The 18,388-nt window shown below is 36.7% G+C and overlaps 2 protein-coding genes across 2 annotated transcripts; both read right to left on the bottom strand.

Moving 5' to 3' along the window:
* Window positions 1–1,883: 1,883 nt before the first annotated feature.
* LOC135685406 (uncharacterized) lies at window positions 1,884–8,984 on the bottom strand. Its single transcript, XM_065201342.2, has 2 exons — window positions 8,302–8,984; window positions 1,884–8,055 (listed from the first exon to the last, which is right to left on the bottom strand). Exon 2 carries the CDS (start codon window positions 7,554–7,556, stop codon window positions 6,828–6,830), a length of 729 nt encoding a protein of 242 aa, XP_065057414.1. The 5' UTR covers window positions 7,557–8,055; window positions 8,302–8,984; the 3' UTR covers window positions 1,884–6,827.
* Window positions 8,985–11,779: 2,795 nt separating this feature from the next.
* Window positions 11,780–17,062, bottom strand: LOC135685408 (histone deacetylase complex subunit SAP18). Its single transcript, XM_065201343.2, has 4 exons — window positions 16,797–17,062; window positions 13,408–13,457; window positions 13,011–13,067; window positions 11,780–12,150 (listed from the first exon to the last, which is right to left on the bottom strand). Exons 1-4 carry the CDS (start codon window positions 17,025–17,027, stop codon window positions 11,889–11,891), a joined length of 600 nt encoding a protein of 199 aa, XP_065057415.2. The 5' UTR covers window positions 17,028–17,062; the 3' UTR covers window positions 11,780–11,888.
* Window positions 17,063–18,388: the final 1,326 nt, after the last annotated feature.

Here is an 18,388-nt window from a genome sequence, read left to right as displayed (position 1 = left end):
TTTACATGTCATCTGAAAATCAAATGGCATGCCTCATGCCTCTGCTTTTATATATGGCCCAGGGTGGCATACATTTTGAATGCAGTTGTTCCCGACTGCTCATTTATCCACAATTCAACTTTTCAAAATCGCTGGGTTTTTGATGCTGTTCTTATAACGATGAAAAGTTGAAAATTTTGCAACAGAACTTACGGTTAAAAAGTCACCCACGAAAGACTTAAGCAATTAAATTTATCTACCTGTCAAACGTAAAATTGCCAATGAATTATACCAAAAATAGAAATAACTGCCTCAAATATATTCAGTGCTATCTTATCAACGGTGAAATAAAATTCCTATCAAAAGCAATGGCGGCTGCAGCTACTGCAGAGTGGGAGGGTATTGGGCATGGTCACTGAGACCATACCTCTTTTGCATCGTTTCAGTGCTTTGCTACCTAGCGCTTTTTAATCAATTTCAAGAAGAAACAAGTGGACCATGTTTTGACAAAAGTGGGGGGGGGGGTGGTAATTACCTTCCATCCACCCTTGGCTCCGACACTGGTCAAAGCATTCCCAATGCCTTATAAAATATTGGTAAAGAATCGTTGTATCTTATAAAATACGGCAGGTTTTTCTATGCTTGTTATCCATAGAATCAAAACATTTTTTCGTGGTGTTTTGCAATCGTTCGCAAAAATGAGATATGACGAAACTACAGAGAGACCATTTGTGGACGGCGACAAAGAGGCATTAAATATGAAAAATTTCAAAAAATGTCTGCTCAATATGTTGCTTCTTATCACAGTGCCTGTGGTCTTCACTGACGTACTTTCTGAATCAATAGTTTCTGACAATAGAAAACGATCGGTTTAGGCTGGTCCAATGTTCGTTAGAGTCAGTTTTTGAGGTAGGATTAGCCTCAGTTTGTGTGAATAGATCCATCTCAACTAAAAAAAAGAAATGAAAATATCGCTATATTCGTATTGTGAAGGCGTTAAAGTTCAACAGTTGATGCTGAAACGTCAGTATTCTTTTTTATTGAAACTGCAGGATTATGACTTATACAGAGACAGTCAAATTCCATTTGCATGATTCAGATACATGTTTATAACGCGTCAAATTTGATAATCTCTTTTGTCAAAATAACCACTGAGATGTCTTGCCTTTTTAAAATACTGATTGCCAAGGAACAAAATATGAGCCATGGGAAGTATTTTCTAAAAATTGCATTTGAATTGCATTGCAAAAACTGCTTATAAAAATATTCGATGAAAGGTCTTCCTTAATTTTATGTGTTTGGATTATTACAGCTTGTTTGTAGATCAGTGCCATGAAGTAAAAACCTGCGTATAAGAAACTGGATTTTAAGAACCTGTTAGGCTAAAAAATTTTAATTTAGGCCTCCTCCACATAAGAACCATTTCAGTTCTTACCAGTGGAGCTGCTGTAAAGGATTCTGGGTAGGAAACTGTTGAATGAAGTATTATCATCTGCTTGTATCTAAAATTGACTTGGCAAAACAATTTTCATTGAATCCAAAGTACAATTCTGTGTTTATTGTTTCCATCATTCTAATAAATTCTCTTAACATTCAACATTTGCAAAGTAAATATATTTTAATTTTCATTTATTCCAAGATTTCCAAAAATAAATCATGTCTTGTAAATCACATTCTAGAAATTTTTCTATGAGTTCGTTTGAGTATATATTTATTTTGTTAAGTCTGTTTTGTTTTTACTGTATAATATTACAGCATGTTATGAAAATTATGATTTTGCTACATAAATATAAGAAACTATTTGACCTTCTGTATATAAGAACCTATAATACACCAATCCGACTTACGGCCTCATTTTGAAAAATTCTTGAAATTCTTTTGTACACAATTTTGACCTCAGATTCGGATTGAGAGCAATGACTTTAGTGTACTTAGAAGTTTTCATAATGGTATGGCTCCCGATATTGATTCTATGACGACATGAAGATAAACAATTTATAAGGGATTTTGACCGTGATTGGCGACCAGTGGGGTAAAGTTTCATCCTGAATGATTTTTGCGGTCAAATCCCTTACAAGTTTTCAAACTTCATTTCTCTGTAAAATCTAAAATTCAAGCACAAACAATATGGAAAATTGTATCCGGCCGATAATTATGGCGATAAAACCAAATCTGAGCTTAAAAAAGTCGTATAATGAAGTTTCAAAAAATTTCCAAAACGAGGCCGTACGTCGAATTGGTGTATGCGCGGGTTTAACTGTGCTAATCATATTGAGATGGTATTAAATACGGCAACTGCACAATAGGTTTGCAAGCAAACAAAAATGTTTTGATAGCAACATGACCATTAGTGGCAGAGGAAGGGGTTCAAAAACAGCGAGAATCACCAAGAGTAGGCGAAGGCAAACAAAATGAATTTCACCAAATCAAAACTACGTCGCGTCTTCCTATTTTTGCATTCCGGCCCGGAGTTCCCAGCCGGAACAGATGGCATTTATACATTTATCGTGTGACACGACATTAATATCTCGCCTATGGTTAACAAAATCTCCCAAATATTACATTTCGATAGGCCCTCACGCCTACATATTGACCCCAACACCTTTACAACAATACGCAGGCAAATTATGGCAAAAGAAACTTATTTTTAGCTTAAAGTCGACCCAAGGAGCCGTCGAGAAATTTATACTTTGAGCAGTATTTATCCCTAGTCAAAGAGACATTTCAATAGAGTAAATGAGTAATGAAAATTTCTTCCTTAGAAATTTAATCGAATAATTTAAAGAATATTTAATGTTCAACCTTAAACCCTGGAAAAACACCATGAAATACCATTAAAATCAAGTAAATCCATTGCAATATAGCCTGCGTGCAGACTCTGTTGAAAAAATTGAAAATAGGAGAAAAGGTAGAGTCTGCGAAGCCGAGCCGATTTTCTTGTTTACAGGTTCCTCAAAACCAAGGAACCGAATTTGATTGGTTGGGGGAATTTCAATTGCTTTTTTCAGTTTTCAAAGTGGCGCCTTCGAACTGAAGTATAAATGTTTGACAACAGGCTGATATCCGATGCTTTCCAAAGAGATAAAATAATCTTTCTTCGAAAATATTTGCCAAAAGATAAAAGAGCTACCCAAATTTGAAAAGCAACTCGAAAATTTCGTTTATTAAAAATCTTTCACAATATCTGTGATAAAAACGAAAATTGGGATCTGTAACAGTTGTTACAACGTTTAGAATGAATGAACGACACACTACGTCACTCGCCCTAGTCCACTAACAACAGAGACGCAAAAATCACCGACTTGACCAAGATATTTTCATGGAATAGTTTTATCCTATCATTTCGTGGGGCCGTTGGTATTAGCAGCCGCATTAACAATGTTCGTAGAATGTTTGCACCACAATGAAAATAAAATAATAATTTAACCAAGAAATTTATCGCAGTATATGATCAAATGCCTTGGAAGAATAATGAATCTGTTTGAAATGCGCGCTAGATATGGCTTTGTAATGTTGATTGCAGTTATGTTGCAATTATCGACACGACACAACTCAATTTTCTACATTCTTTGACGTTAAGAATAAGGCAGGATAGTTTATTCTAAATGACGTCTATCTCTACGGCAACCAGTGACTTAGCTTGCCCTTCCAGAGTTGGGGCGTGGAGGGTTATCAATAGTCAAATTAACCGACGAAGACATACATGAAGAAAAATAAGGGATGTGACAAAACGTGGCCTACGCCATTGGCTAAGCGTTGGCCTACCTATTGGCATAGAAATGGTGTACATTTGGAGTAGCAATGGTTTACCACCACAGATCAATTTGGCGTATTAATGACTTAGGCTTGGTGTACCCCTGCACTACAACCAAAACATAAAGAAAGAAAAATTGCATTAGCTTTGCTGTTGTTTAAGCATATAGCAATGTAATAAATGCCAGCACCTTCACAATCCTCATCATGTAAAGGACTTGGTGACGTGACAGTCACTGACGAGGCGAATGGGTTTGGATTTGACTTAGGAGCACCAGTCCAAATATGAGAGCAGTACTCCAGAGAGTGGCGGATTTGGGACTTATTAATTGTTAAGAGTTGTGATGGTGCCCTAGAGAGGAACCCAAACTTTTGAGAGGAGTGTTTAGCAATAGAAAAAATTTGAGATTTTCAATTTTGTTTAGAAGATACAGAAAGGCCTGCAACAAAATTTGTAAGCAACAAGCAAAATTGTCTAAATCAGTACCATTCATGGAGACGGAAGGAAATTTGGGATTGTGTTTGTGTGAAATGACAACCTGTATGGTTTTAGTAAGGATGAAAAGAAGAGGAGATCTGACAGAACCTTGTGAAACACCAGCATTAATTGAGTTGGGACTCAAGAGAAGTACTTTCTTTTCAATCCTTGAAGCGGCGGTTTTTGTTTTGTTTTGTTTTGTAACATTGTAGGTTTAACCACTTTTGAGTGGATGATAAAAGAAACAGAAGCAGATGGGCCTTTACTCTAGATTAGAAGAACCTGAAGACGAATAGAAGGTGCGAAATTTGTTGGGGAGACGAACAAGAGAAAGTCATTTAAATGAGCGAGGCAACCATCCGTCCTGCATTCGAAGAGTATGCGCATGAGACAAAATCATTAATACGCGCACTCTTTGAATACAGGACGATGGGTTGCCCCAGGCATTTGTCACACAGACTACCAAACCCAGATCTAGGAGTCTCATTACAGAACACAACCTCAAATTCAAATTCGCAGGATGATTGCAATATTAAAAAAAGTACTTTGTTCTGTTGAATCTTGGAGATACAAGTAAAAAGCGTTTTGCTTTTAAAAAATAATTCACCCCATCTGCCATTATAAAGAAGTTAGGCCAAGTGAGCTCAAGACACAAAAAAGTTTCAGACTTAAAGAGCAATAAAAATTTGGATAATTTGATCCCTTGAAATCCGAAATCTCATGCACAACGCGTATTTGGAATCATGGAATGCAAAGTCCAGTCGTTACAAATGTGCCTTCTTAGGACTGTTTGCATAAACACCTGTTCTTCCTATCAGAATGCATTATTATCAAACCCAGGAGCGCAAATATGCAAATTAATTAGGAATGTATAAGCGAGTTTCATTGTAGAGACATATATTTAACTTATGAAACTGTAAATGTTTTCGAGAATGCTTTGCAATAAAGCTTTTCTCTGTAAAACGTTTACAAAAAACGTAACAGTTTTAATTATCAATAGTGTAAAGTAATTATGACATGTTTCCAGTTCGCAGGCGTGTAAACGACAGCTGATAATAAAAAATCATGCCAACACTGGTGCTTAAATCTGTTGTTTCAGCTATATATAGGGGAATGCTTTTTAAGTTGCAAACTAACATGTGGTTGTTATAAATAAATTTGCGGCAAATATGTGCATTGCTGCGACAGCCTAAATTAAAGCAGGTAGAGTAAATCAACGAGGAAATTCTTGCAAACGGGTTTCCGAACAAAACCTTTGTTGATAGTTTTTATATTTGAAAATATAGTGACACTGCAAATGAAATCCTACAGAGGTTTGTAGAATGATAAAGATGACGTAATTCCTTGCCATGGAAAAATCAACACGAAGCCTAGGCAGACACTTCTAAACCCACGTAAAGCATTCAAATTAAAATTTCGAACCAAACTAAGATCATCATGTGTTTGTCAACGATAAATAACGCTTGTTTGCTGATATTCACGGATACCAGCAAATCCGTACCGAAATCAGTTCTAAATAAACACAACCTACCAAAAAAGACCCTTGGTTTTTCTTTGTTCAAAATTGCTTTCATGCTACCGCAGACTGGATTTAAAAGCCACAATAAATCTAAGCTTGTGCAGGGTCTTGAAAATCTTCGACTAGCGGTACTAAAGGAGTGACGGTACTGGTAATATTTTGCACAAAATTAACAGATATCGAGACTCTGGATATATTTGAGTTACTTCGACCTTGTTAATTGGATATTTCCTTGGAGAAAGATCAAAAATATAAACTTAACTCAACGGTACTAAAATTAAACGATAATGATGAAGTTATATTAACAATCAAAATAAAGAGATCAGTTATAGGTTTTATGTTTTCTTTTCCATTAAAAAGCCTGCATCCTGTCATTTGCTATACTTCTTATACATTACTTTGAAATGAGAGGCTGTGCTGACACGTGACCGATTCAAACAAAAATAAATAAGGAAGATAAACAAATAGATATTTTCAAAATAATAACTTACAATTTTTACGGCTGTTTGGCCTATGCCGGGCTTGCTCACTTAAACCTGTTATCAACAAATCAACCTGCTGTAGACATAAATACGTTATAAAATTGAAAATTGTATGAAAGCTACGTTTAAATTCCGAAAATTGTTTTGGATTTTAGCTATTTAAATCCTGTATAGAGAGTCTTGTCATAGCATTTAAATACTATACGAGAAACGATTTTATAAACCCGTAAAAAAAAGAAAGAGATTGTCTTGATAGTGGCAGTAGAAGCCCATTGTGTACCTGCTGTTGCTGCGCGGAAAGGTATTCTACTGCAAAAAGAATGAGATTCTATGTGGAATGTACAAAGGGGGAAAGAAGAACACTTTAGATATTATCAAATCAACTTTTGCAAGATGCCTTCAAAACTGTTCATATCCACAAATGTAACACAGAAAACAACCAAATTACACCCACAGAATTATTAGTTTTGCGAAAACCGAAAAGATTGAACTGAAAAAACATCGAAGTTAGGATTCCATAAATCTCCCGGTAAACAAGATATCGTGCGATGTGACTAGAAGAAGCACGTCAACATTGGCATTCATAGCTTCGACACGAAAATAAACAACTAAAGGTCTAAATCCCATCGGTTTTTTCAAAGTCTTCGTCGCTGGCAGCACCTGAACTTTCGTCACTTCTTTGGCTTTCACTGAACTCTTTATTTACATCAAGTTTCTGTAAAAACTGCCGGACTTTATCAAAAGTTTCTTCCGAATCCTTTATATTTTGCAATCGGTTGGACGAGTTTGATAAACTGGAGACCAGAGAGCTGATTGAATGTCGTGGAGATAACGATGGAGTTTGCAGTTGCGAAATTGTCCCAACATTTTCCGAGCGACGTCTCCCCTGGCGGTAGCGCAGTTTTGTCGTGGTATCCCTCTGATCTCCCTCGCAAGGCCTCATTGCTATGAGACACTGGCTACCACCTAAAGAAGGTAAAGAGAACTTCTCCATATCAGGCAAGCTTCTACGCCTCGGTTGCTTCTGGTCCGGCAGCTCGAGCCGCTGCATATTCAAGCTAGACTTTGACATATCATCATTTCTTGCTTCTTCAACTCTGCACCTGAGCGGACTGCTTGCGCGTCGATTGAAATTAGCTCTCGGTTTTGACGTTTGATTTAGAGACATTCTCCGACTGCTGTTCAGTTCTTGCCGAATTGCTTTCTCTTCTCGAGCGAGTTCCTTCCTGTAAATGCTACTTTCTGCGTCCAAACTCGAGATTTTAATCTTCAACTGTCGGTCGATCATTGCGTTCATCGCAAGCGTTTTGTCAGTATACTCTCCTCTTAACCTTGGAGTGGCCATTTAATCGCGATAACGGAGTTAAGATCTATAATCTATTCGAAATCAAGGCCTCCTTCACGAAAACCTGTTGTCTGCAAACAATGAGTTCAGCGGTGGCAATTTCGCTTTTATTCTTCCACACCTATCTTATTGTTTCCGTTGAGAAACCCTGTGACAAGCCTCTGGGATATGACAGGTGCATCGGCATACGTACTAGCAAAAATTCTCAGTTTTCGATGTGATGTATTAAGCACTTTCCGAGAAACCCCGATAACTCTAACAGATTCCAAAAGCCATCTTAGTATTCAAGGTCATCAGTTGCTACTGAGATCCATCGTGGATGAAGGATTTTTAGTCGATCGGCCCCTTTTGCTTCTCGTCAGTTGATTAATATAATAACAAGAGGACAACCTCTGTGTGCTCAAAACCAGTTCTATTTTTGGCCGCAATGCCTTCTGCTTGCTGTAATGGTTACTTCACAGAACAGATGACATTAATTGCAAAGGCTGTTCGATATTACCTGAAGAAAAATGGTGCATCAATTTCGAGATACGCTTTCCTGAGATAGTTCAGAAAATAAAAAGCCATTTCAAAATACTTTTTCCTAAGATGGTAAGGTAAATAACAATACACCATATATTGACATGTGACCCTGTTCTCAAAGTCACATTAAAAATTAATTGCGATTCAGGCATTTCTCTGTCCACGATAACTGCAATTTACGTGACTTCCAAACCTTGTTATCATAAACTATGCATAAACAAACTTCGACCGTCATAGTATGTTAAATTTCATGTCTTCAGCTCTTGAGATAATTGCGATTGCTGTGCCAATTATTTTCATTCCTCTTTCCTTATCGTCACTGCACCTGGTCGCCGATGAATGAAGCAAGTTCAAGCCCATTCATTTAGCAATCAAAGGGCCGGTCCATTCTTGGGGTATTTTACTCTTGTAAATAGCGTACGCGATTTCAACGAAAACAAAAGGATTTCCAGGAATTTTCATATAAAATAGAGGTTTTCAGAGACTGCCATGGAGTAATTTCCCGGTGGGATCCATTTTCATCGCCATAGGATCGCTAGCAAAACAAAAGGGTCCCTTAACCCCCATTCCCCCTTGAAATATATTGTTTTGGAAGCACCAAACAATAGTTAGGCAATCACTGCAAGGGTGCCAGCAATGAAACCCCAAATTAACAAATAAAACCCCAATAAAATGAAATCTAAGAGGACCAGAAAAGTAATTCGTTATACCAAGGGTTCTTGAAACAAATCTTTTTGTAAGTATTAGAAATATTGTCTGAGTCTAGCTCGTTATAACGAAGCTCGATGTATTACAAAAATAAGGAACAATAACAACACAAAAATTCAATTTTTCCTTTCGCCTTTCAGAACTTTTCACCAACGCCATTACTCTGGGTTCCAGAGCGTCGACGCCCTATTTCCTCGACACTGACGGTCTGGAACCCAGGGTACAACGCCATAAACTTGTAAAAATAACTATTCTCTGTCGATACTCACGACCCCGCTCTCTTTATCGCTTGTCTTCACACATCTTGTTAGATCTAATGTTTTCTTGCTCGTTTCAGACCTTAAGATTCGAACTTTCACGAAGCATATATTGGAAGCTCGTTAAATTCTGCCATTCATGACTGGTATTCAACATTTTCATTTTCAGTTTATCACTCTATCACTAAACTTATTCAAAAAGAGTGCAAAATCTATTTGATTGATTATTATCTACTTCTTCACCTTATTTTAATAGGTGATAATCTTATCTTTCCAAAATATTTCATATTTTCCTTCCATAATCTAGGTCATATTCTCAAGCGTTATTTGTCGTCTCTGGCATAGCCTTGATTGCTTTGAAAAGCAGATTGTGAATATATCTGTGTAGTTTGAAGAGCACGTTCGCAGAGAAAAACTTGTCCGAGGACATCAAATTTCTTTAAATGAATGCCTCGTATATCAACTGCTCTTTGAAAAGCCATCCTTCGCGGAAAAAAGCTACGCTTTTAGCCTTCAGTACGATTTGATGATTGTGTTACGCACTCCATAAATCAACTTAGTCTGTCTAAATGGCATGAACAATCTCTGTCTTGCGATAAAATCCCTGTTCTCAACTGGAAACCTTAACAGCACATCAGCATTCTTGTGAAGTATATATCCAAAGGTAAGAAACTACCAACCTATTTAGAAAATTTCCCACCCACTTCCTGTTCTGGTTCGCCTTAAGTTAAAAAAATTCAACTCAAGGTACTTCAGAGGAGAAAGGTTTGTGTTGATGCTCTTTTGCATTCCAAATGTGGAGAATTCTATAATAAATCTAAAGTATTGGCTTATGGTGTGCTGACATTGATTCAAACATCAGGACTGGACAGGGAGGGTAGAATATAAAATCCTGTATATTTGTAGCACCTACATGATATACCACCGGCAGGTTATGCAGAAAGCATTTAGAATCTGAGCATTCAGAACAATCGGATTCATTTTTGTGCATTCTAGCATTTTCAAATGTGATTTACTTTTTATTTTTCTGTACTTTATTTTTAAGGCTTCGTGGTTTCAAAATCAAAATTTTCAGGTTTTTGAACATGGTGTTTCCTCATGTGACAGGAGAGAATATGTTTAAAAAAATAATAATAATATACAGTTTTCGACGTTCAATTGAGATGTTGATTTATTAACACTAAAAATTACCATCATTTTGTAAAAAAAATGGCAGAAAATTTGTACGCAAAATCGAATTTACAAAACGGCTTTAAAAAACACAGATGAAATCTATTCCGCGACAGGTGACATGCAGATTGGTTGTTTAAAACATTTAAAGCCAGAAAAAAACCAGCGCTAAAAGCAAGTGGGTGGCATGAATAATTGATAACGTGAAATAAAATACAAACAAGGAAATATAGATAACGACCGTTATTTTGAAGTTAATTGGGAAGATTGTTGACAATTTGGCTGACAAATTATGCCATTGCTTATGGGAGAATAGGATCCAGTAGCAATTTATCAAAATTGCATTAAAAATTAGCAGTTGTGTCTACATGCAGAAAGAAATCGAGAGACTCGACTGAACCTGGCTTTTCGGATACCGTTTTAGAAAAATTTCGTTGTTAACTAAACAATAAAGAAAATATTTTCACACATGATTATTTGAGGCCAAACAAGAAATGACAAAACTTAAAAAATTCTTTGTAGTTAAATGTTCGATTATTACTGAAATCAATGAACGACAAGATACGATACTAATATGAATTAGTCGTTTTCTTTTTGTAAACAAAACCGATTTCCAAGCATCCACAAAATAAGCAGATGAATTTAGAGCCAGTTACCGTAGCAGGCGTAAAAGGAGACTAACCTGGAGTACCTTTAAAAAGCGTAACGAAAAATATCATATATGGGTGTTAAAGAAAGGACCATCTTCAACTGATAACAGACCTCTACAAAACGCAAGGAATATCAAGGTATTATTGCAATAATATTTCGCGTTACTGTCTAGAAATAACTATTTCATTGTACTGTGTTATAGTACTTCTGCCTTTAAATTTTATCATGAATAAAAAAAATTTTATCTCGTGCTCTAGGTTCTTCCTTTGAGTCAAGCCATTTATACACAAGAACATTACGGTATATTCATAATGGTCCTTTTCACACTAAACAAAGCCATCCTTGACTTACGTGAAAGAGCAGCTGATAGTTATTGAATCTTCGTAGGAACCAGAAAACTGAAAGTACGTCAAGATAAATCGATAGCCCGTGTAGATTACATCAAATGAAGGGAAATAAAATATCCGGCATCAAGCTATATTTTGAAATGAGTGCTTTTAAGCCAGCCAAGGTGAAAATGGTAAATTAGCAGATCTGTGCCAAAACAAAACAGATCTGTGCCAATTTTACCCTAGTGAGCGATATTTCAAGTGATCGTAACTGTAATTGTAGTAAAGAAATCAAAAACATCGAAAGTTGCAAAAATTTAGACAAAGAGCTCGAGAAAATCAAGGGACTTAGAATATTTGCTACTATAAAAATCAGCTGGTTGTTATGTTGTCAGTTTCTGAAAAAAATCATTTTCTGCAAGAATTAGCGGAAACAGAGCAAGACCACGCGCAAATAATCCCCGCAAGCTAGCGTGACTGCTGCGAATCTAAACAGTGACGTATCAAAAAACCAATAGCGGATTATCTTTTCAAAGAAATAAATGAAATTCAGTGAAAAGATGAAAAGACTGAATAAGAAGCTCCCTCGACTTTAAAAGTATTTTACATAAGAATAATGTCAATGCTACTTGATATACGTGAGTAAATATATACTAAAACCAAAAAGATCCTTATATCAAGGCAAGAAACATAAATCAAAAAACGTCTCGTCGCTCTCTCCGGGTTGAAATAGCAATATCTAAAAAGTCACCAATCTGGAACTTCTTGTTGGCTAAAGTGACAGTGTCATCAGCTGATTTGATGCCTGCGCAAGTCGTTCCTATCTCCTTCATAATGAAATTGTTTCGCCGAGCATCGGGAAAAACAGTTGCAAAATCGAAAAATGTACCTTTCTTGCGTGCCTTTGGGTTAACTTCTTTGACAAGATTCATCAATTCTTTCAATGTTGCATCTTTCCTATTTAAAAGAATAACGATACTTCAAAAAAAATCCGAAGGCCAGAATTGGCGCAATATGGGGAAACTAGACCCATCTCCACATCTGCCCACTTGATTCTTCTATACATCGCTAAAATCTATTGGATAAGGGTAGATCATATCGTCTGGATGTTAAATTATCAGATCAAAGCATGTTTAGAAGGGCGTTCGATCAAAGCATGTTTAGAAGGGCGTTCCCTTGATGTTACATCAAAAGCGGCTTTCTATAAAATATAGAGACATTAACTAACACTGCCATAAACAATACTAGAGTAGATGGCGTTTTCAGCCACGTTAATTCTTCTTAGTTTGTTTTCGGTTTCATATGCAGCAAATTAAAACATTGCTAAAAATAATTTTCCTTCAAGAAACCTGCAAGAAAGCGGGAATCAAATGAGCATATGGTATCTACTTTTTAGCAAAAAGTGCAAGTTTTTATCATTTATAAATTGCTATCTTCTATGCATGGAACTTGCAGCTTTTCCCATTGCACCTTGAATCAGCAGTTCATTCACTGCATATTTCTCTGTCTGCTATATAAAAATCTTTATTCATGTGACAGATACTTACAGCGACAACCCACAAAAGGTAAGAGAGCAAAGTGCCTTTTTAGATCACATTTGGGTGAGTCTAAGCAATATACCTTTTCCTTCAATAGCTCCATTGAAATTTGTCTCATTAAAAAAATAAACAAATAAGACATATCGCTGCCCTGGGAACTGAAAATCGTCAGTATTATTTGGGAAAATTCACACAGAAAAACGGACATTGTTAACTTGATCTACATTTAAGTATGTGCACATCTATAGCGGCATTCATATCCACATGCATTTATCTTACCAAGTGTATATCTGCAACTCATTTCTTGGTACACCATTTCTTGAATACTCGTCAAGTCTATGAAGAAGAAAAACAAAATATTTAAAAATATTCAACAAATTCATCACACAAAGAATGAATTATAAAGATAACTGAGGTGACAACTCTGTTTAAGAAAAAAGGGAAAGAGGCATTTTTTTATATATTAAGTGTGGAAACTTTTGTGACTTTCAGCTACTGAAAGTCTTTTTAAACACTGAAGTCTAAATGGTTACTGAAGCTAATTCTGATACATATAATGAAAACCTTACAGCCATATCCATTGTACAATCTATTAACATCAATACCTTTTATCTTGATAATACCATACACATAAACAACATACAGAGAAAATTGTCATACAAAAATTAAATCTTACCTATTATGTCTGCCATCATTGTAAAACACCCTTAGTAATAGTGGACATGTCTAGAACGAAAAATGTAAAGCTTTAAAAATGGCAAAACAGGTTAACCATACTCCAAAATTACTTGAGTTGATACAAAATGTTGGTTTAAAAAATTCCTTGAAAGTTGAAATCCAGCGAAATTTCTGTTGTGCCTTTTTGGCTGTCATTTCAATCTATCACAAACAATTTTCATCAGTAGAGCAAGTAAAAACAAAAAGTCATTCTAAATATCAATCAATTGTTAATTTGCTGATTATAACTTGCTGGAATGGAATGGACATCTTGATAGGATGGCATCTATAGCATTTACAAAAGATCAGTTTTTCTCAATATTTTCTGTGAAATTAAAGAAGATAACAAGGACAACTACAAAGAGTAGTTCTTTTTTGTCTTGATTTTCTTGTCTTGATTTTCTATTTCAACATAATCAATGCAATTTTCAGGGAAACAAAATCAGCTAGTCATAATCAGGAGTGAGACATTCCAGGTGTTACAAAATCATTTCTAGAAGTAATCAGTAGACAGAAATGAATCAATACATTTCAACTCTAGCTAGAGTCATCTGCAGTAAAGTAATAAAAAGAGCAGCAGTAAACTTTAAGCATGAAAGGATAAAACAATACGGATCTGTAAATTCTGTGATATGTAGAAACGTCTTGCAATTTCAACATTATGTTGTCTTATTGAATTGCATATGCAAAATATGTCTTGTGCATAGAGAAATCTTCAAAACATAACAGCCTGAAACCCTTTGTGTGAACTGAGCCTATCTATATGAAATTTTGTACAAGGGAATGTTTTTGATTTTTTTGGATTGGACATTGGAAGAGGTGCAGTTAAAAAGGATTTTAAAAACTTGTTGTGAGTAAGAGAGAACCTCTCTGGCAAAATCAGGTAAAAGGACCTGCAGTGCTGCAAGTCGTGTGGACGACATGAAGGCAAATCAGTAAATATGGCAGATGCTCCCTCAATCAAACATATAAAAGTTTGTTAGACAGAGTGTGGTATTTTTATAGGGAAAAACTGTCAGGCTTTTAATGGATGTAATTCCCATAAATCAAAATTTGTGCAGATTCAGCATACTTCAACAAAAATTTGGTATATGGATTATGATATTAAATTCTTTACAGTTGAGAGACTACACAAATTTTCCAAACTGTTTGAAGCACTCCATTTAACCCCCGTGGAATCTCCATGATTTTGATTTCGCCCTGTGTCTTTTTTATGTGTGTGTGGCAAATTATGGCGCTAAAGCTTGCAGAGGAACAAATAATTTTGGAAAATAGCAGGTTAAAATTTTGTGGGATTTTCTTTTTAAATAGCGTTTGCAAGACTTGGTGAGGCTGTGCACTGGATTCACACAAAAATTAATGCTGAAACAGTGCAGATTGATTTGAACTTGAAAAAATGTGTTGACAGGATTTGAGGAAAAAATTATTTGTGAGGAGTAAGCTCTGCAGAGTAGTAAGTGGGGATAAAGAAGCAAGAAAGTTGTAGGATTTCTTGGGCAATTAAACAACTTTCTCCGACAGGCTTGACTCATCCAGCACTGTTTTCAGTCCGGACTGCAGAGTATGGCAGTTTCCAACAAGAATTTGGGTGTGCATGAGCAAAATTGGAGAGGCAGAGGAGTAAGTGGAGATAAAGAAGCAAAAAAGTTGTAAGATTTCTTGGGCAATTAAACAACTTTCTCCCTATCCTTCTATCAAGATCTTACTTTGAAATGCCAAGACTTCACTTCAAACTTTGCCAGAAACGGATGCGGCGAGTTCGCCACCCCTAATCAACTGACTTGGCGACAGGCTTGACTCTTCAGCACTGTTTTCAGTCCGAGTGCAGAGTACGGCAGTTTCTAACGAGATTTTGGGAGTGCGCGAGTAAAATTTCAAGTGTGCACTTACTTTGGTATAAGTGTGCATTTTATATAGTGCGCACACTCTGCAAGTCTGGTTATCAGTCAGAGTGGAGTTTTTCCTCTCTTTTAATCAGTGGCGAAGCGTGAGCCCAGAACTTAGGCATGCGGTAACATAAAATATACGGCTATGTTGAATAAATATAATGGTAATTTCAGTTTCTAAAAAATACAAGCGGTAATTAATGATAATCATGATTAATTTTGATTTTCAAAGTAACAAATCATTTGTACTCTAATTCTAATCAATCAAGGTGTCTATTCTTTGCATCAGAGGCTCCGACAGAGGTTGGAAAGTGAAGGGGGGCCAAGGGAAAAATTATCACCCATGCGAAAGTTTTTGAAAAAAGCTCAATTGTTTAGCAAGAATTTTCAGAATAACTCCTAGTGCTTAAACTGCTTCGCAAAAGATTTTATTCATATTCCTCAAGAAAAGGCATCACCTTATGCCCACCTAATGTAAGAATTTTTTATGCTATAATGAAGCTGGGGATTCCCGCAAGAAGGAGCTCTCCACATTGCGAAATTGTTAACACACTGCAGAGCCTAAGCGAACAGGAGCAACAGTTTCTGCTCATTTTTTACTCTCATAGTTAACGAAGATGAAAATAGTGAGCTGTGAGAGTTGTTAGAATTGAAGATGCTTCCATGTGTAAAGTTTCAGAAAGTTAGTCCCGGCAAATCATCATGTATTTGGCAAGGCTTGCGCTCAGGTCTACTGCATGCCGTGGTCCATAAATTCTGACTATACTGGCAAGCCTTTTGACTTGAATTACGAAATGCGGATCATGACAAATAGACTCTGACCCACTTTGACGAAACTTTTTCTCTTTTCAACAGTCACAAAGTAAAGAAAGGGAAATAATTGGATTTGAAATGATGTATCACGCAAAGAATATTCGCAAAAAGCCCCTTATAGGTAGAAAAATGTTGTGGATTATCAAATATTTGGGAAGGCTTGCGCTCAGGCCGACCGCAAGCTCCAGTCCGGAAAATTCTCACTTCTCTCAGAAGCTTCTCTCGAGTTGCACTGAAGCTGCACTGGAGCATCACATGTTTCTCTTATTTTGGACAGGCAAAAAGAGTGATGTGGAGGGGCTTCAGTTTTTCAGATTTTTTGAATTTCATAATTTTTAGCGATCTGTTTACTTGGAAAAATAGCCAATTGGGGCCAATTGGCCTGTTGGCGCTAGAGTTCACCGCATGCTGCTCATGACAAGAAAGAGAAGCCGTTTATTGCGGAAATTGGTATGCATTGAAAGCGTTGCAAGAATTTTAGAATTTGTCTATAAATTTGTACGCTTGCGCCGCAAGCGTAGCATACATAGACGCTACGCCACTGCTTTTAATAAATAAATCAGTTCGTATTGGAGAGGTTTAGATATATCTTACAAGGCAGTTAAATAAAATGGGTTAATAAAAGGGCACAATAATAAAATTAAGAAACCTTTTCCCTATCAATCTTCACTGGCGTCGTTTGATTTGATGGTTTCCCGTCATCTGCCTTGTTATCAGGCGCATCTCTATCACGTGGCCTTCCTAGTGGCGGACGAACAGCTCCTTTTCTTTCTGGGGATCTAGACCGCATTCTTCTGACTCGCGGAGATCTTGAGCGAGACCTTGAATGAGACTGACGACTTCTATCAGACCTTATTCTCTCACGCCTGACGTCCGCCATCTTTTCTCCTTGTGAATGTGAATTGATGTTGCATTGAGGTGAATGCTCCTTCCCCGGAGCCCGAACCCCGAAAAGGTTGTATGTAGGCGTGTATAATTGAATGTGTGTATGTATAATTTTGCCATCAAATAATTGCAATTTACAATTAAGAAAAGAAGAAAGATCGAATCATAGATACATAAGATTTACAGATAAAGCCTAAAACGTAGTCAAAAAAGACCCCAGGTTAAAAATGGCAGGGATAGCATTAAAAAGGCTATATTTTCTGCCATTGTTTTAATTCTACTGCTGGTGCTGACGGTCGGATACACGTTTCTATAAGAACAAATCTGTTAAGAATATTTAAACTCAGATTAGTCAAAAATTATGAACAAATGGCAAAAAACAACCAAGGGGTCAAGCTTCCCCCCTCCCCCCCCCCCCTTCTTCTTTTGGTTAGCAAAATTATATTTCCAAAGAGGCCTTGTTTTGAGGCACTAAATTCAAGTTCGATTTGTACAGCTTAGCTCTTCCACCTTAAAATTCGTGGAATGGGCCCTGGAGTAAAAAAGAAGAGTTAGGGTTTTCGTATGATATGCATTTATGCATTGTTGGTGTTTGGGCATCTTTACAAATGCTGCGAATTTCGCTCATGGCATGAAACTCAAATTAACTATTCTGACTGGCAAAACATGCTGACTGACTCTGTATAAACCTCTCTGTTCTAAAGATGTTTTAAGACCGAAATAGTGGGAAAACATCCTTTATCTAGTATCTAATCCTTTATTTATATTAAACTATCTTCATGAAATTCCCCTGTATGTTATTAAGTTCGGTCTTCCAGCAGAATGCCTTTGGATGTTGACCAGAACCCTAACCCCAACCCTAACCCTAACCCTAACCCCAACCCTAACCCTAACCCCAACCCTAACCCTAACCCTAACCCTAACCCTTACTCTAACCCTGCATGTCAACAAATAGTAAGGAAGCCAAAGAGAATGAGCCTTAGGTCGGAAAAGCGTTTCCCAAAGTGTTCAAGAAGTTAAGTCGATATTTCATGCTCTTTCATGAATGTTAATAAGTTTATTGTTTTTCCTAGAACAATACATCCATACCAAGGAACAGTAATTGATGACAGGCCCGTCGGAACCGGGAGGGCTGGGGGGGAGCCCCCCAATAATTTTCAGACTGTAGTATATTTCCTTTATAACAGTGTACTAAATGAGAAGAAATACAATGGGCAGCCCCCCCCCCCTCCCCACCCAATATAAATTTCGTTCCGACTGCACTGGAATGTGAAAACCAATATTTTCATCAAAAGTTTTCTTGTATCTTCGTTTCCTGCTTTTTTACACATTCTTTTGATAGGGTCATCAAATTTT

The sequence above is a fragment of the Rhopilema esculentum genome, chromosome 15 (genome assembly GCF_057945365.1).
Source record: "Rhopilema esculentum isolate cy_ngs chromosome 15, ASM5794536v1, whole genome shotgun sequence".
NCBI classification, from domain to species: domain Eukaryota; kingdom Metazoa; phylum Cnidaria; class Scyphozoa; order Rhizostomeae; family Rhizostomatidae; genus Rhopilema; species Rhopilema esculentum.
Note: the sequence above shows the minus strand (reverse complement) of the source record. Positions and strands in the feature narration are given on the sequence as shown.